At 34.4% G+C, this 18973-nt stretch overlaps 3 protein-coding genes and 1 non-coding gene across 5 annotated transcripts; 2 read left to right on the top strand and 2 right to left on the bottom strand.

Moving 5' to 3' along the window:
- The first annotated feature begins 1039 nt into the window (after positions 1-1039).
- LOC142638706 (uncharacterized) lies at positions 1040-5960 on the top strand. The gene is made up of 8 exons (XM_075812767.1): positions 1040-1353; positions 1585-1698; positions 2357-2504; positions 3326-3415; positions 3963-4017; positions 4179-4301; positions 5345-5401; positions 5591-5960. The coding sequence occupies exons 1-8, from the start codon at positions 1145-1147 to the stop codon at positions 5731-5733; spliced, it is 939 nt and encodes a 312-aa protein (XP_075668882.1). The 5' UTR covers positions 1040-1144; the 3' UTR covers positions 5734-5960.
- Positions 5961-8053: 2093 nt separating this feature from the next.
- On the top strand, positions 8054-12745 carry LOC142638274 (uncharacterized). 2 transcript variants are annotated; one of them, XM_075812294.1, is made up of 8 exons: positions 8054-8187; positions 8821-9026; positions 9114-9236; positions 9843-10060; positions 10596-10739; positions 11156-11373; positions 11990-12248; positions 12393-12745. In XM_075812294.1, exons 2-8 carry the CDS (start codon positions 8951-8953, stop codon positions 12519-12521), a joined length of 1167 nt encoding a protein of 388 aa, XP_075668409.1. In that variant the 5' UTR covers positions 8054-8187; positions 8821-8950; the 3' UTR covers positions 12522-12745. The 2 variants fall into 2 exon arrangements, with proteins under 2 accessions (XP_075668409.1, XP_075668408.1); XM_075812293.1 differs by having other exon boundaries at positions 8731-9026.
- Positions 12746-14565: 1820 nt separating this feature from the next.
- LOC142641855 (U5 spliceosomal RNA) lies at positions 14566-14680 on the bottom strand. Its single transcript, XR_012845529.1, has one exon. It is a non-coding gene; the product is annotated as a U5 spliceosomal RNA (small nuclear RNA).
- Positions 14681-17255: 2575 nt separating this feature from the next.
- Positions 17256-17825, bottom strand: LOC142640179 (pectinesterase inhibitor-like). Its single transcript, XM_075814266.1, has one exon. It carries the CDS (start codon positions 17823-17825, stop codon positions 17256-17258), a length of 570 nt encoding a protein of 189 aa, XP_075670381.1.
- Between the last annotated feature and the right edge of the window lie 1148 nt (positions 17826-18973).

Genomic DNA, 18973 nt, shown 5'->3' with positions numbered 1-18973 from the left:
CTAGCAAATAACCACTATATTATCAATATTGTAAAAACATTACCTAAGAGTTGATGAAAGTTGAGTGTGATTGTTGTGTGAGTGATGAGAGGTAAGTTGTGTGAGTGATGAGGCAAGTTGTGTGAGTGATGCTGCTGTGAGAGCAAAAGAGAAATGTGAGAGCATAAGAGAGGGTGTGAGCCGGGTGAGGGGGGAAAAAGGTCCTAGTTGGGACCCACATGACACGTGGACGGGCTGGGACCATTCACAGAAATCGAGTTCAGTAGACTCGATTTTTAGAAGCAAATAAATCGAGTATCTTTTACTCGAGTTATGTCCACGTGCCGGAAAATTGGTGGGGACCAAAAATCGAGTGTAGTAGACTCGATTTACTTTGAAGTGATCACGTGCGCACGTGACCTTCACATGGTAGATGTGGAAATTGGAAATCGAGTCCAAAGGACTCGGTTTTTATGTCCAAAAATCGAGTTCAATGAACTTGATTTTTGTGCCTATGTGGACTCCTTGTCCAGCTCAGCCCGTGTCTCGATGGAGAAATAGAGTACAATGTACTTGATTTATAAGCCCAAAATCGAGTCCAATGGACTCGATTTATTAGAAACCAAATTTGTTTCAAACCTTTGCTTACTAATGATATAGTTTGAATTCTTTAGTTATTTCTGAAAAAACGCCCTGCTTCGTGGGTTAGATGAGTGTATAGGAATATCCTAGGTTTTAAAAACAAAACGCACCATTCAAAATTGTAGCAACACGTTTCCTTAAGAGTTGTGGGTCATAAAAAGTACACGCATGCCCAGTGCTTTAGTAAAACAGTGCGTTTAGCCAAATGTTTATGCATTTTTTTCCTGAAGTTGTTGTTTTTATCTTCGTGGGCACTGTAGCTGTGGGTCCCACTGTTTAAAATGCAAACGCAAACGTAGCTGTGTTTCAGTGCAATCCAAACGGGCACTTAATGTGACCAAATTGAACATTTTAAAGAAGTTTAGGGGTGTTTTTGGCATTATTTCAAACATCAGGCTAAGTTATTGTATTTTACCCAATAATTTATCAAAGTCAGATTACCCTCCCTCCTCTATTCCAGAGTATTCATCTCTCTCTCTCTCTCTCTCTATAGAGAACCGCATACGCATCCATTCACCAATCCATGTGTGCATCTTTGGTGACCTCCAGCTGCATTAAATTTCTACGCTACTGCCCTGTATTCCTGCCGCCTGTCCCCAGAACTCTACCATTGCTCACCAGGTCCAGGAGTCCTCGTACCCTCCTCCTAGGTTGTTTCATGGAGAAGAACAGCAACACAGTCTCACCTTCCAGTACCTCTCCTTTCGCTTCTTTTGCTCATTCCAGTACAAGGTCAGATTCCCTCTCTCTCTCTCTCTCTCTCTCCTTTGTTTGGTTTCCGAGAAAAAAAAAAAACTGCAAAGGATAAGAAACTTGTACTACCATTGTTTCTATTGGTTCAATAAGCTAAAAACTAAAACCCCATTCACAAATTTTGTCTACTTTGTTATTATTTTTGTTTTGTTTTGTGAAAACATTGAAACTGAATTTGCTTACAATGTTGTTTGTTCTTATTATGGGCAGTGGTGGCGGAGGAAGAGGAATGGAGAAGAGAAACGATAGAGAGAGATCAAGAGGTCGTGGTGGTGGCGGTGGCGGCCCAGGTAAAGATAAGATTGATGCACTTGGTAGGCTATTGTAAGCACTACTAGACCCTGTTCTTGTAAAACTTGTACTCATTTTTTTTTTTCTTTTCAATTTTATGTTCTTGTTTACTCTTTCAAATTTGCATTATACTGTGTTTTAAAAGAAGAATCTTTATGCTTGAATTTGCTGTTAAGTTTGAAATCCAAACTCCCCAATGCCAGAGCTTTTACAACTACAACTTATTATAACATTTCAAAATTTTCATTGCTTGTATTGTGTGTGTGTGAAAAACAAGGGAATTTTGATTTCAGGTGCTTGTGAGAGAGTTCCTGTATAGTTCACAATTAAATTTAAACACATAATTGGATTGCATGCAATACTCCTTGGGGAAAATAATATTTCTTGTGTTGTATTGGTCAATGAAGACAAGGGTTTGATTTTAATTTGAGAACCTAATGTACAGAACCTAAGGAACTATACCTATGTTTGTAGTTTTGAAAATCTTAACCACTAAATGAGTGGTTTAGATTTTTACTAATCAAAAATATTTAAACAAGGTATTAATTGGTGTTATTTTGACATCTATTTAAGTTAATGATAGTGTGAAAAATGTATGCCATTCTGGATAGGATTTTAAGAACTCTACTGTGGAGTCATACTAGAAATTCGGAGGATTTTTTTTTTTGATACCCTTTTTATAATTTTTCAGGACGCGTATTTTGCGCCATATGGCTACTGAGTTGAATTTGAATATGCGGAGTGATGGGTACGTGAAGGTTCAAGATTTGTTAAATCTGAATATGAAGACTTTCGCTAATATTCCATTGAGATCACACACTATTGATGATATTAGGGAGGTATGTTCTTCAATACCATTCTTATCTTCCTTCTTGTTTATTTTCTGTTCTGTTGAGCTCCTTGCTTAACTGTGGTTGCAGTAAAATGATATTACATAAGTGAATCCTTTCACCTACTGTGCAAAATGCTAATTTCTTGTTAACTAACATAAGAGATTACCTGTAATTAGTTCTGACTGTAATGGGACCATAGAGGAGGAATTTTTAAGGCAAGTTTTTAATTTGAAGTGCTATTTAAGTATAAATTTACCCAGAGCACATTTATAAAAGGATAATCAGTACAATCATTACTCAACAGCATGTTGCTTGGTATGCAAGACTAATGTTAAATTGTTTTGAGTTTTAGGCAAGTGCATGGTCGCTAAGAGTAAATCTTGCTTGATTATATATGAAATTTCTAAAGTGATTATATGGTGATTATGCATAGTATGCACACAGTACAAATTTTAGATGATATATACTTCCTCATCACTTGTCTTATTGACTCTTACATAGACATTTCTTGAACACAAGGGTTACATTGGTCAAGTGCTGTTAAGATCAACATATTTGAAACCAATACCTTACTGCTAAACATAGTAGCCATTGTGCTGGCTAGTGTTATAGTACAGACTAAATTTATGTTGTCGTGTTCTTGTGATGTGTCCAGCTTATGGAGCCAGCCAATGATGTTGATACTTGTGTTGTGCTTATGATATTTCCTGCACAATGTGCAAATTGACTACATTCTCCTAAATTTGTTATCTTGTGTTGTCAGTAACATTATGTTTTACATAATTTCTTGCAAAAGACACTTTTAAGTTCTATAGTGCATCATGCAGGCTGTCAGAAAGGATAATAAGCAGCGGTTCAGCCTCTTGGAAGAAACTGGTGAGCTTTTCATACGTGCTAACCAAGGCCACACGTTAACGGTAAAACATCTTCTTTGATTTTTTTTTTTTTACACTAGAAAGTGTTTGTTTTAGGATACAAGTTGACATCCTATGCTTGAACCCGTGTCCAATTGAGATATAACCTGTAATTAGTCCTTTTGAAGTTAAATGATTCTCAACAACGTGGGTTTCTTATACTCATAAGCACTTTGGCTCAAGTTATATGAATGCTTGAGCTTTTAATTTGCAAATCCAAGACTAGATCCTTTTTCTCCAATCATTGACTCTTAAATTCAATTCTTTATGCCTATTTCAGAGATTGCTCGTCTATCATTTTATTATCTAATTCTATGATAATGTGACTATAACGTATAAGATTTTTCAAATTTCATGATACTGATACTGTCAATTGCTTTTGTTTCTACTTTGAGTGTTGTTAGTGCCCTTTGTTTTCACTTTATAATAATTCTAACTTTGAATGCTTTGTGATATACTTTTCCCAGTTTAGTTGTGATATACACTATTTGATTTAGTATATTGACTTCTGACTAACAATATTATTGGATGTTTTATGCTTAATTTGCAGACAGTTGAGTCTGAGAGCTTATTGAAACCAATCCTTTCCCCTGAAGAAGTTCCAGGTTGATATATGTTTGTATTTTCAAGTCATAAATTGTTTCTGTTCAAAAAGAAAATGAAAGTCATAACTTTAACCTTTTTTTTTATTATTATTATTATCAAAAAAATATCATTTTCTCCCTTTTTGTTTGTTTCATTGCTCTTCTTTCCTGGTAATATGCAGTGTGCATACATGGAACCTACAGCAGAAATTTGGAATCAATTTTGAAGATTGGTCTAAAACGTATGAAAAGATTGCATGTTCACTTTTCTTGCGGCCTGCCAGCAGATGGGGAAGTAATAAGTGGTAATATTTCATTTATTATCATGTGGAATTTTTTATGCATGGCCGTGCAGGGGATGGGGTTGTGCAGGAGCTATTGTGATAATTAATAAAGGCTTGTGGTAATGTCTTCTACTTTCCAAGACCTGCTCTGTCTTGGTCAGATAGATGGGTGACTAATTTTGGCTCCAAAGTGCTGATCAGAATGATGTACTTATTACATGAAAGAGATTTTAATTTTGACTTGTGCATATGGCTTAATATAAAAGCACTAAGACCTGAAAAATTCACTTGGGTGACATAACACAATTTGGTCTGTAACTCACCCAAAATTGTGTTATAGTTTTAGACATTTGTTGGAGACTTACCAAATAACTGATATCCTTTATCAAAATGAATTTGTGCATGTTTTAGAATATGTCCTTCATTTTGCCTGCCCTTTGAGGTGCACCTCTTGGGGTGTTTGATCAAACTCAAGGTTACTTTTGTAACCATCATTGCATTGTGGATATCATGGATCCTTAGGTATGCATACAACATTTATATTTACTTTTTTATTATATGAATTTTCCTTTCAACAGAGTCTGTGGGAGTCCTGCCCATGTATACACACCAATGTATCTAACATGCTGTTCTTTTGGGACCCTTTGGCATTAATGCTTTGTTCTACCGGGCTTCAAAATTGTTATGTAGCCATTATTTTGAACAGATACTAGAGTAGCTCTTTTAGGGGTGGTTTTTCCTGTCATTGAGGAAAACAAAACTTCAAGATCTTGTTCTACCAGGTTTCTGGACTGTTCTTGAAGCACTAATTACTACTCTGAACAGAAACTGGTAGACTGTTTGATAAATAGTCACTACTGCTTAGTACTTTTTTTTTAAACAGAAAATGGTAGTATTAACTTATCAAACAAAAATGAAATCGGGCGGTGACTTTTTTATGAAATTGACTTCTGCTGTCATCAACTACTTAAATGATCTTGAAGATATCTATACATTGATCGTTCTTCTGATAAAATTTTATTTTGGTCAACTTCTTACAGTTTGCTTGTTTTGTCATCTTCCAGGTATGAGACGGGATGTCAATACTTTGATCTTTCTAGATGTCGGAAAAGCTTTGGAAGGTAAGTTTGAAGAACATATTGTCAAGCTCTAAGTGTTATGGACACAGATTATTCATTTTCTATCCAAGTATTCAATACATTTGCCACAATATTCCTTTTTTTTTTGATGGGAGCCACAATATTCCTTGAAAGACAAGCTTTCTTCTTTCTAATATATATATATTTTTTTCTTTACAATTTTGATTACAGAAGGAATGAAGCTTTACATTTCAGAAAACAAGGTTATCTTAACTGAAGGTTTTGATGGTGTTGTGCCAGTCAAGTACTTTGAAAAGATAGAATCCTGGCCTGATAGGAAATCAATACCGTTTGAACATAGATCAAATGAGTAGTCCTTTTTGGTCAAACTATTTCTATTTTTCCTTTCTATCAGGCCTACGCGTAACACCTCTGCTATTCTTTTTTCATTGACACCCTTGTCAAAGAAAATCATTATTTACCTCTTCTGTTCTTACTTCATTAACACCCTTGATGTATTAAATATTCTATATTGATTGACATATTGTAAAATTGCTTGGCTTTATATTGATGTGATAAAGAGTATACAACTATACATGAAGAATGGGAGGCATAATACACCACTGTCAATGGAACTAATATTCAGCAGCCATTATCAAATTAGAGCATTGTTTCAGATTTGGACCATTACCTTGAGAGAGAGTGCAGTTTGGAGTCGGGTTTTAAGAGTAAACTTGCTTCCATTACGTACAATTTTTTATTTTTATAATTCAATAGTAACAACGGGGGAAAGGGGATTTGATCATGGTTGTCAAAATCCCGATTTGGATCCTACGATTTTACGATCTCACCTGCTCAAAACGATTAAGATCTTTCAAGGATCTTTGCGATCGTTCAAGATCGATAGGATCACACGATTTTGACGATCCCAAACGACCTTTATTTCTTGTAATGTTTTTAAACTTAATAGATTGCTCAGTTGGACTTAAATGAAAAATAAAATCCCAATAGACCAAATTTTTCAACTCTAATGTAGAGAGTGTGCCAGTTGGATCCGAATAAAAAATATTCCAATAGAGTGTCATGTTTTGAGATTTTTGACCTCTTTAAATGATGCTTATAAATGAATATAGTGATGTATGGTAATTATATTAATGAATGTATAATTTATGTGATTATTTAACATACAAATGTTTATTTTTTTTGTTTTTTTCTCAAATAATATAGGATCTTACGATTTACGATCCGATCCTACGATCCACGATCTCACCTACCTCCTACGATCCTACGTAGGATCCCGATTTTGACAACCTTGGATTTGATCCTTAAATGTTTCTGTTAAAAACACCAGAAGGTGCCAGCTAGTTGAGCTACAACCTACAAGGCTCTTGGTCTATCAAAACACCTTGTGCTTGGCCAGATTTTGCAAATGATGTTGTCTTCTTGTAATGTGTTGAGAATCAGCTATTAGGAATATAGACCAAGCTTTGGATTTAGCTGTAGAGTCCAGCCCAAGCAGAGGCTTGAGTATTGACTACCTCTTCAAAAGTTTGGTTCCAAGACCCAATTCAATTTTTTCATCAGCTTGACATCAGGGATAGAGCAAGGGAAGGCTGCAAGGCTAAATAATTTTCACCTGGTAAATAATTTCCGAAGCTACCAAGAATTATTTATCACACGTGGCTGGCATTATATTACTGTTTCCTACTTTTCTTTGCAAGTAATTATTTTAATGAATTATTCTTCGCAACAAACAAAACAAAGAAATTATCATATTGTTAAAGATTTCGTCAGTGTGACACTACCCAAATTTTTTGCAAGCTCAATTAAATTAAATCAAGGCTATCATTCTCTCCTAATGAACCTTGTATTTTCCCGGCTTATATTAGGCTTTTCTCAATCTAACCCCACCCCTTTAAAAACATAAAAAGAAGCAAATGAAGTTTTTTGAATGTCTTTTTCAGTGAAACCGTTTGGTAGTGTTTTTCAGGGACACTTTTCCTTAAGATGCAATGATTTTAAGATTTTCCAAATAACTAAAATTTCTCTCTCTCTCTCTCTCTCTCTCTCTCTCTCTCTCTCTCTCTCTCTCTCTCTCTCTCTCTCTCTCTCTCTCTCTCTCTCTCAAGAGCAAAAATCCCTCAAATTGGTCTACAAATGACAAATCCTTTTTGGCATAACAGTTTAGAGTGTGTTTCAATTAGTTTTTTTTTTTTTTTTGGTTCAAAACAATAGGTTACATACTAAGGGAATTTAATGTGTTGCACTTAAAAAGATATTATATCTAAGTTTTACCATGTATTATTTATACTTTATTGGTTAATAAAAAGATGTGTAAATATTTAATCAATGTCTAAAGTCACAAATTTTTTTCATAACTATCAAAATGACAAGTTGTAGTTTGATAGATAATAAAATGATGACAATAATGAATATAAATAAAAATCAATAAAAACTTGTCTGACTCTTTTTTTTTTTTTGAGAAGTAACTTGTCAACTCAATTGTGTAAGAACTTTATGAAAAAAAATATTATGATGGTAGCATTCCATGTATTTAACCGAAGCTGGTTCTCCCAAAAAACAAAAGTTAAATTAAAAAAAAAAAAAAAAAAAAACACCGAAGAAGGTAATGAACTGGACCTATAACAAGCCAAGTTGTCCTCTGCCAGGGCCCATAACAACAGAGAGACCAACAAGGTTAAAACTTAACAACTACCGAAACGAAACAGCGGAAATTGGCAAAGTTTTTCCTCTGACAACACCATCCGTCTCTTATTCTTCTTCACCGGTGCATCAAGATTCGCAAATTGCTGTCTCTCTCTCTCTCTGTAAGTCTTTTTCTTTCTCTAACTCATTTTTTTCCCATCTTATTAGTTCACTGTTCACTTTGTAAGTAATGCTTTGCATTTCTGAGGTTTGTAGCAATTGAGCTGGGTGAATCTTTCTCATTGCTCTGAATGTGATTTTTTATTACTAATCTCTCCCTTTTAATTTAATCACACACAACCCACCAAAGTCTCATACCCAGAAGTTATTTCTTTTCTATATGCTAAACAAAACTTCATGGCAACAACAACAAAAAAAAAAAAAAATCAGCTTCTTTTAACTTGAATTCATAAACCCCAATACACAAACACACATCTGGAAAACGTAGAAATAGAATTTGTATGTATAGATGCAGTGATGGATTAGTGTTTTAGTTTGTTGGTCCTTAATGGTAGCTGTTAAATTGAAAAGGGAATGAATTGGTAGTCTTTGTGAGGAAGGGATGATAAAACTGAGTCCTTATAGAGATGTAAGAAAAGATCCTTTGACAAGTTGGCAGAAAATTTTCATGACATCTTTATTAAAGTGCACCAATGCTATTGCAGGTTAGCAAATTGCGCGTCTTTGAAATTGTTGCTGTTGACCCTCAATGAGGCTTTAATGTGAACATCCTATTTGCCCATTTGAATTTGCAGCCTAATAAAGCACAACATCATTGTTGCAGCGAACTGAGACACTTTATCATTATGCTGTTTGCTTTTGTTTTGGCCTGGACAATGATCTCTTAGTCAGCGCTCAGCAGGTCTTCAGACAGATTGGTTAACCATGAGAATGTGCAGTGGATGGCGTCGTTTTCTCTTCTGTCTTCCTCTTATTTTCTTCCTCCCTCTTCTGCTCTCTGGTGATTCTCTCTCACTATATATATATTATTGTGGTTTTTATATTAACATAAGCTTAAGAGTGAGCATTTTTTTGTTACATATTTCAGTTTTGGAATTGCATCAGAACTCAACTTTGGAGTATCCGCCGAAGAAACAGAGCAAGAAATCTGATCATCTTGTTCTTGGGCCTGCTGCTGGACAAGGCTTGCCCAATCGTTTGCAATGTGAAGGTTCTTGCAGTCCCTTTCCTTATAATATGGCAGTTTTGAGTCCTATAAGGTTGCATTTTGTTGATCAAAGAACTTGGATATGTAAAAACAGTTGGTAAAATGGTTTTGTAGTAAATTATAATCAGTTTTTCCTTTACCTTTTGAACTATAATTTTTTTGGCATGTGGTGTTTAATTAGTTGTTCAATCAACTAGTTGGTGATCTTTCTACTCAGTAATACATGGTCTTCATACCCCAGGACTCCCTTCAGATATCAGGAAACAAAAAACTGCTGGGACTTTGATTTGGTTTGTTGCAGATTTAACTGAGATTTAATCATTAGCTGTTCAGTCTTACCTTTTAATTTTTTTTGGACATGCACACAACACTATGGGGTCATTTCAATGTTAATACTTAATATTCCTCTTTACAGGAAATTATGACTTATGGACACTTCTAAAAGTAACGTAATGTATACATCTACTTTCTTGTAAAAATTGTAACATTCCTCTCTGTGGTCAAATGATTTTGTATTATTTCTTACCATTAGAAAATTTTGCATTTAATCCCCATATATAGGTTATTTGCTGTGTCTTATGTGTGTTTCTTGTTTTATATATGTTGCAGGCACCAAAGCTCTCAACCAGACCCATTTTTCAACATCCTCCCACAAATCCAGAAGCGGAGAAAATATTGCTTTTGTCACTGTTTTTACCATTTATAATTCCTCCCTAAATGTAAATGTAAATGATAGATCATCAAACTTGGTTACTGTTGGAAATGCTTCATATAGTAAGGTGGAGAGATCAATGGCCGTATTGAACATTTTCATTAACTTCATTCAGGTAATTTCTTAGTAAAGCGTCAACAATAGCTTTTTACAAGCACATTTATTAAACACTTCCAAGAAGCCTTACTAAATTTATTTGAATCTTTACTAGTTTAATTGTTTCCCTTTTATTTTTTTTTATTTTTTTATTTTTTTTTATCAATTCCAAAGGTATAAAATATCTGAGTATGACACTTTTCTGCTATCCATTTCTACCACAGATAACAATTCAGGTTTAGTGGACACACTGGCTCAATATAGGTTTTATTGTTAGCTTAGAGTAGAAGGTTATTATTCCTCCAAAAAAATCTTGTATGTCTTCCCAACCCTCCCCCCCTTTTTCTCTCTTCCTCTTTTCATTCTAGAATATGAATATGGAACAATTCTTATAAGGTGAAGAGAATGTCTAAGTGGATTTTCACAGGAAAGAGAATTTGGTCTGTGCTTCTGAATGCCACTGACATCTGTTTATTGCATGCTTGCAGCCATTGGCTTTGCAATGTTTAAAACCGGGCTTGGATTCAAAGGTTTATGTATATATTGTATTTCAGGTGACAATGCCCCAGAGCAATGTAATTATTCTTACCGACCCAGCATCTGACCTTCACATGCGCAGAAATAGGGTCACCATCCATCCAATTCAAGGTGAATATTCGCGAGACAAGTTGATGCTTCAAAGAATCAGGTCTTACATTGTAAGAGCACATTGCATTTACATTAGGTTGAACATTTCTGTTGATGGTCAATTGCTATGCTTCTTGAGCAACTCTCCATTGTTAAAAACTCTGAACTTTTTATGGTTTCCTGTGATTGACTGGTATATATGTTCTAGATGTCTATCCATGGCTATGATTATTTCATGATTCCAATGAATTTTGCCCTTCCTCTTAATTTAATAGAGAGCAAGTTGTTAGTCAACTTTTTTCCTTCTCTCATTTTCAGAAGTCCCTGTCTGTGTCATAATCTCATTTCATTATTTACATCTTTAAAGAAACACTTGGTTATATACAACAATGTAACATCACAAGAAATTACTGTTTTTATTTTTCCTTTTCTGTAAACAACGTTGTGCCCCGTGGTTTTTCATGTTCAATCAATTTCTGTAATTCAGGCTTTTCTAGACACAAGGCTTGAGGAGCTTTCTCATAGGGAGGGGCATATTACTCATTACATCTTCACTGACTCGGACATATCAGTGGTTGATGATCTAGGACAGATTTTTCAAAAGTATCCAAATTTTCATCTGGCTCTCACCTTTCGGAACAACAAAGAGCAACCTTTGAATTCGGGATTCATTGCAGTGAAGGGTACCTCTGATGGAATTTTAAGGTGAATTAATTGCAATGTCTTTGTGTTCTTTGTATGCTCAATTTGCTTGCCACTAAATGGGGAATAAAATATAAATAGGAAGCTCAAATTTGGACATCATAAAACTTTCTGAATCAGTTTCATGCATCTTGTTCTGCCATTCTACTCTAATTAAAAAATAAAATTAATTTTTTTTTAGTTAGGATCATATGGATGAGAAGACAGGGGGAAAGAAAAAGGCGTGGGGCTTGCATAGAGAGGGTTCAATTTAATTTCTGTTAGAGGATAAAATATCTACCCCTTTAATAGTGGAGAGGGTAGATCAACAACTCCCATACGGCCATACCTCTGTTTTTGCGCCTTGCACCATGTCTAGTAGTACACCACATGTGAGAGGACAACCTTTTGCATCTCACCTATGGCACCTGCACATCTTTCTGCATCAACACCAGCAACATCTTCAATTTGATACCATTGATGGTAGTTTGTGCTTTAAAAAAATTATTTCTTTTTCCCTCCAGTGAAAAAAACTACTGAAAATGCGGTTGATCTCCTTCCCCCTCAATTCCATTTCTGTTGTTTTCCTCACATTGTCTTGGCAACACCAAAGGAAATTAAGTTATGAACTTGGATGCAGGGCAAAGGCTTTCTTACAAAAAGTACTGAAAGTTTACAGTTTAAAGTACATGAGTGCTTCCCGAATGCTTGGAGATCAGTTAGCTCTTGCCTGGGTTGTAAGATCAGATCCTTCTTTTGACACGAGGAAATTTACCAAACCACAAGCTTTTGTAGAAAAAATTGGTGGTGCCTCAGTACTATTTTTACCATGTGCTATATACAATTGGACGCCCCCCGAAGGTGCAGGTCAATTTCATGGAATGCCCTTAGACGTTAAGGTATATTGTTAACATAATAAATTATGATTTTGCCACCAGCTGAATGTAGGAGTGTGCTTTGATTATGGTCTTACAAGGCAATAGATATGCCAAAGCTTTTAAACATGATTTTATCTCAGATCTGGCTTTATGTTCTGGATACAGGTTGTTCATTTCAAAGGATCAAGGAAACGCCTAATGCTCGAGTCATGGAACTTCTTCAGTTCCTCTGCTAACATATCAGATATGTTGTGCCTAATATTAAGTAGTGGGAGAACGAAGTATGATTTTTGAATTACGTCATTATTTTATTTAATGGAACAACCGATTTCATTCAAGTTAGGAACTGAGCTGCCTTTCCCATCCTTGGATAGATTGAGTTTTGCAGGCGTTGTATAGAAATTTAAAGATATGGTAACTAAAAATTATTTATATTGATTTCCTGTAACCAGCTTAGGAAACTATAAATTTCAATAGCTTCAATTCTTAGCTTGTAATATTCTTTTTACGTCTTTTTACTGTATGTCTCTCTCTCTCTCTCTCTCTCTCTCTCTCTCTCTCTCTCTCTCTCTCTCTAATGTTCTACATTTTCTTTGCCTCCCCCTGCCAACCGGACCAAATGGAGTATAAACATGATATTGGTTTAAGGTAATAATATTCTTTTCTCTGACAGCTATCATGTGATTCTTTATGGCAGCAGCTCTATCTGGGGCATGATTTAGCATATAAATTACACTATTGGTTTAAACGAAGCAGGCTTAATTATTAGTAAAGCATTTTTTTTGGAATTGTAACAACTTGAATTGTGGTTTATCCAAGTAACATTTTTCACTTTTTTTTTAATGAAAAAAAAAAAGGGTAAGAGGGCCAACCAACATTAGTTCCTTACATTACCGTAGTAGTATTCTACTTGTTGGGTCCAAGCCTGAATTAGCATTTTACACTTTTTAAGGCATGTCTATTGGAACAATAATAAATACTTTCTTAACAGTTTGCATGATCAAAAAAGCCTGATCTGTCTGTGTCTGCATGTGCCATAACTAGTTTAGGTTGTGAACTCAGTTTCCATAGAACAAAGATTCCATGTCTGTTAAGGTTCTATACAAGGAAAAAGCAAAAAACAAAAACTAGAGGTTATGAATTTGAATATTCTTCGATCTTCTATAAGATAATCCCACCTCTAAAAAGAGGGTTTCTGCTAGTAAAAGATTTTAATGTTGTCCTTGAGGACCATGATTATGAAGATCATCTCTCTAGATTTCTGCTTTGCTTGTGGAAATAAAAGAGGCAAAGTTCACTGCCTGGTTAGCAAACGGGCCTGAAAACTGAAGTGTGGATCTGGAAACTCAAATTATCCGGAACTTAACTGAAAATAAATAATCACTGTTGTTTTTATCAGTCCATCTTTGTGTATAGATCTCACTTAAAAGGAGAATAGCCATTCTTTTCTGCTTCTTTATCTCCACATCTTAAAAGCAATTTGACTTGTAAAATATATTAAAAAGAAGCTATACTTACATTGCTGAGCACGTTAGTAAATATTGAAACACCAATGACAAAATTGAAGGCTTAAAAGTTTAAGATACAGGCCGAGGTAGCAAATTTTTGGTAATTTCCTGGTGGGGCTTCTTAAGAAACACCCCGGGACAAATATAAATGCTTTGCTTAATGATTACGTTGCTGAAAGCACATACTACATGCACTTGTGACTTCGAGTCAAGCAAAGAAATGTGAACTTCGGAATGATGCTTTTCGTATCAGTTATCACTAGCCACTTATTTTGACTTCTAAAGAAGGCTTCTGCGCAAGTTCAAAATCTAATAATGTTCGTGTTCCTGACCTACTGGTAGGCAAAATTAGACGTTGACATGGATTAGGTTCTCGTGGTATTCAAAAGTCCTAAAATTACTATCAGGACTAGAAGTCTAAAATGACCAGGCCACCTGGCCATCAATTCAATGACCACATCATTTAACACAATTTTTGATGAAGTAGTCTGCAAATATTTTGATTAAGTAGTCGATGTGAGCTGCAAATATCCACACAATTTGATGAAGTAAAATCGAGCTAGATAACAATTTTTGATAAAGTAGTCTGCAAATAACACAATTTGATGAGGTAGTCGAGTTAGGTATCACCTGCAAATTTACTCACTCCTACTTTCTATCCATTACTTGACAATTAACCATTTAAAAATTGCTGACAGGAGTCGTATTGTAACAATCCAGATTTTAGGCGACCTATGTTAATGTACATAAGTAATTAATTAGACCCACTCCCTCATTAGAGCTGTGGGCCGTTCTTTCCGCTATAAAGCTTTTATGACTGAATTGTGGGGATTTCCTTATAGGAAACCCCTCCAAAAATAGGCGTATGCCGCTATTTGCGGCGTGCACACGGTATTCTTTAGTAAAAGGCGAAAGAATAGTTCGCTCTGTGCTCACCGCGCGGCTGCGTGATTTAAATAAAGTACTTGCCTTCATTTTTATACTTGTTCTCATGCGAGGCATCTTTTGCTTCTTTCCTATGTGGGACTCTCCTCACAATACACAAACTTACTTAAACTGTGCACTTGTTGTATTCTGACCAATTGTACGCCACCAGTGCCTCTCGATTTCCACACCTTTGGATTTGACTACCCATTCATATCAAATGGTTGCAATCACTTGAAGTTTAATCCATCTTGTTTGGGTCTTCGTTTGTCCAAACATTTTACAACGACAAAAATTCCATGTTTTGCTTTAGAGGTTGTTTTGCCAAGTGATCGTTCTAGCACTTCAGAATGCAATTTGACCTCTATTTGCTTTCTTTTTTATCTTCTTTTTGAAAAGATTATGGGCGATTTATTTTACCATCTCAAATTCACATTTTTACATTTTAAACAACATTACACACTTTTTCATTTACACATATTTCAAAAAACAACAAAAATTATAAAAATCTCATTTCAAACTACTATACCAAACACCCCTATGTCTTTCTTTCTTCTTTGCTTTTCTCGTTTCTCTTTTTTAGGTATGCTCATGTACGTTCCATCACTTCTATAATACATTTATTTACTTATCTAATATGCGGTATGTTAAGAACCTTTTAACTCAATTCATTGGTATCTTCTTATGTTTTCAAATTAAATATTCAGAATTCGAATCTCATTTTACCATCTCATTTGGTACAATAGCAAAGACTGCAAAACCATTGATGCATCCAAGTTGGGTGTTCTCATGAAGTAACAGACCAAGAAACAATCCATTGGGTTCTAATAAAAAAAATTTTAAAAAAATCTTGTTGATTATTGGTCTCAGGTGGTGTTTGAAGGAGATGCTTTTAGTCATTGAACCTTTCATTCCATGTTTTTGCATGCATCCAGATTGGGTGTTTTCTATGGTTGGAGAACTCACAAAGGGATTCACACGAGTTGCATCAATGGGCAATCAGAAGAAGAAATTAAATTATGATTACAGATTCGCAAATTTATTTATTTTCACGCATTAATGTGGCCTTTGCGACAAATATTCAGTATTTCCAATAGTACTCTCTCATCTCATAAGTTGGGACCCAACATCATATAATAACAGATCTCAATAATTAAATTCATAATATGATTTACAGTTCTTTTTTTTATACCAGATAAAATTTCTAATCTAGTCTAATTTAAGTGTATATGTGTGTAAAGCTCGCTCTTGGAGACTTGAACCCCGACCCTTATCCCCCACACCCCACAAGCATTTATACTTGTGGAGTGACCACTGTATCAAGGGTGCACAGTAATGTGATTTACATTTTTTAAAAGTAGAGGCTTGGAAGTATCGACAAAATTGTACTTTAGGAGTACTAAATTTAGAATTGATGCACCTCCTAAAATTTTCTATATTTTAAAAATTGTTTATAAAGAAAAACACAGAACAAAAGAGCTATAATTTGCTAAACCAATTTAATTTTTCAACAAAGCAACTTGAAATTAAATTACAAAAGAAAAGGCTCACAGTTTATACCCAACCTTAGATTAGGTCCAGCTTTTGTATTTTTTTTCACCTTTATTTTTATTTAATATTTATTTCTGTAATTTTGGGTAGTAAAGAAAAGTTCACCAAACTCAAGGCAAAAGTTATTTGAACAGTTTGAATTTGAATTTATACATCATCCTGCTAATTAATGCAGAAAAGAACGAAATTTTATCAATCCTAACACGTAAAATAGAGTAGAATCCTCGCGCACTAGCCTCTTTAATTTGGCCTTCTCTTTTTTTTTCCCCCTAAGATAGAAGTTTTATTATAACTTAATTTAAGTGTAAATGCATAAAATTTACGAGACATCATGACGTGTTTTCCATTGACATTAGATCCAATCTTCAAGCGACAAGATTTTCATAAAATTGCTTGACACTTATTCCTTTTTTTTTTTGCTTTGGGTATCCTCATGGAAAAATAAAAGGACAAAGAAAGAAATGGTGAAACTTCATGCATAAATGATGCAAAATATATAAGACTATAAGATTAGTGATCTTATTATTTTTTAAAAAAAAAAACCTAATTCTATAGATGTTATACCATTTCTTTAGATGTTGTACCTTAGGTTTCTCAATTAAATTCAATCATGTAATTGCATTGATTAATTGAATTGTATAATAGAAGTTAGTGATTCTTTGAAAAGATAATATTGTCTTTGTTCCATAATTCCATCTAATTGGAAAGTTAGAACAATTACACATTTTCACCTCCAACTTCTCAAAAGTTTCTGAAGATAGAATCTCACCCAAAAAAAAAAATATATAGTATATTTTATTATGAATATTTTATTTCTATAGGTGATAGTATACATAATAACATTTTATTTAGAATTTTAAGTAATGCGACATTAAATATATTTTAGATTTATAATATTTAATATAAACCTCAAAAGGATTCCATTAATTTGAACTCAAGAAGATATATTAGGGGGAAAAAAAAAGTTCAACATAAAGTAAAATGGTAAAATTCTCAAAATGAGGCCAAGAATTATTATTCTCAAAAAAGTGAACAAGAATTGACACTAATTTTTCCCTGAAAGACGATTAGAGATGATCAATGCTATTTGACAAAGTTCATAAGACTCCTTATTTTGTTCTGAGAGAGAGATAGTTGATGCTGCTGCTACGTTTACTTCAACTGGTGGTGGCTCTTCGCAATCAGAAACATCATCAAGGCAAGCTGATGTTGCTGCGCCTATTCCACCATAGTCACCAGCTTTCAACCTTTCATTTGCATAGTCAACATTATCATTGGCATCAGCATAGGAGCCTGCACATTGTGCGTACTGTTTTTTGAGTGTAGGGTCAGTTACAAGACCAACTTGTGACTTGACAAATTTGTAAGTTGCATCAACAGTGGTTTTGGCCAACTTGATTGATATTCCAGCGAGGCCGAGGAGGTCAGTTGTGGCCGTCTTGGGATCGGAATTTAAGGATTTTAAGCAGAAAGATGAGTCTTTACTCTTGGAGCAAATATCTTTAAGCACATCTTGACCTATTGATTGTGCCGGGCTAATGCATGATAGGGTTATTGCTAGTAGAAGAGAAATGAACAAGCAAGAGGCAGAAAAAGGAGGGACTGTTTGTTTCATTTTGGTATACTACCAATTTGTTGGTTTGGTTTCTTTTGTGGAGTGTGTGGTTTAGGATGCAAATGCAATGAGACTTATATAATGTGGCTTTGTTTTCCTGCATTTGTTAATATATTTATTGTGCATTGCTTTAATTTCTCTCTTTAATTTGGGAGACGTGCATTTGCTTAACTAGGCAAGTGCCAACAAAGATGGTGTCAGGATCTCATAAGATTACATTATTTTACTACCCTCTTTCTTTCTTTTTTCTTTTCAGAAATGCTACAATCATAAATTAGTTTACGAGTATTTTTTAAATACTTTTGGAGTACTGAGAATGATGTTCCTTCTTCTTACATTCATGGTGGGGTCTACTCATTAAATTCATAATAAGGTCCACCATGAATATGAGAGAAGAGAGCATCATTTCTCCATACTTTGGAAGTAATTAAAATTTTTTCCTTATTTTACAACATTATTTTAAACTGTTGATGTAACAAATTTCTTATTAGTTTTCACCTAGACTCGTTATTAACATCATTTTTTTCATTTACTAATAATCACTTATCATATTAGTAGTTTGTAAAAAAAATTGTAAAAAAGTTTGTGTCTCTATCATTACACTTTTTGTTTTATTTTGTTTGGGCAAATTACAATTTACCCACTTGTAGTTTGACCGAAATTTAAGTTGCTTACATGTTATTTGAAATTCGACACATTACTCACCTGAAGTTAGCTTATCCACATTTGTTAAAAACATGGCTAAATATGTAATTTTGTTTCACTTTTATGTCCCTTTTTTCAAAAAATACAAGATCAAATAAGATTAAAAAAAAAATTCTACGGAATACTTGTATTATAGGATTTCAAATCACGGGTAATTCTAGCGTACCCTCCTTTTTTTTTGGGGGTATGGTACCCACTAGTAGTCAACCTGCTATACCAGGTTACCAAAACATCACATTTGATGGTACTATCTTCATATTGTGTAGTACTAATATCACATGTAACTGTACTTTTGTCACATTCGATAGTTCCCCTATTTTTCTCACATTTGATAGTACTATCCTCATATTGTGCAGTACCAACATCACATGTGACTGTACTTTTGTCACATTCGATGGTTTCCTTTTTTTTTTTCCTCACATTTGATGGTACCATCCTCACAT

This window comes from Castanea sativa, chromosome 6, assembly GCF_040712315.1.
Source record: "Castanea sativa cultivar Marrone di Chiusa Pesio chromosome 6, ASM4071231v1".
NCBI lineage: Eukaryota > Viridiplantae > Streptophyta > Magnoliopsida > Fagales > Fagaceae > Castanea > Castanea sativa.
Note: the sequence above shows the minus strand (reverse complement) of the source record. Positions and strands in the feature narration are given on the sequence as shown.

Excerpts from the sequence above, each read along its gene's own strand:
- LOC142638706 (XM_075812767.1), top strand. The coding sequence starts at position 1,145 with ATGTGTGCATCTTTGGTGACCTCCAGCTGCATTAAATTTCTACGCTAC. Across the intron at positions 1,354-1,584 it reads TTTGCTCATTCCAGTACAAG|TGGTGGCGGAGGAAGAGGAA; the intron begins GTCAGATTCCCT and ends TATTATGGGCAG. Across the intron at positions 4,302-5,344 it reads AGATGGGGAAGTAATAAGTG|GTATGAGACGGGATGTCAAT; the intron begins GTAATATTTCAT and ends GTCATCTTCCAG.
- LOC142638274 (XM_075812294.1), top strand. The coding sequence starts at position 8,951 with ATGAGAATGTGCAGTGGATGGCGTCGTTTTCTCTTCTGTCTTCCTCTT. Across the intron at positions 9,027-9,113 it reads CCTCCCTCTTCTGCTCTCTG|TTTTGGAATTGCATCAGAAC; the intron begins GTGATTCTCTCT and ends TACATATTTCAG. Across the intron at positions 10,061-10,595 it reads TTTTCATTAACTTCATTCAG|GTGACAATGCCCCAGAGCAA; the intron begins GTAATTTCTTAG and ends ATTGTATTTCAG.
- LOC142640179 (XM_075814266.1), bottom strand. The coding sequence starts at position 17,825 with ATGAAACAAACAGTCCCTCCTTTTTCTGCCTCTTGCTTGTTCATTTCT.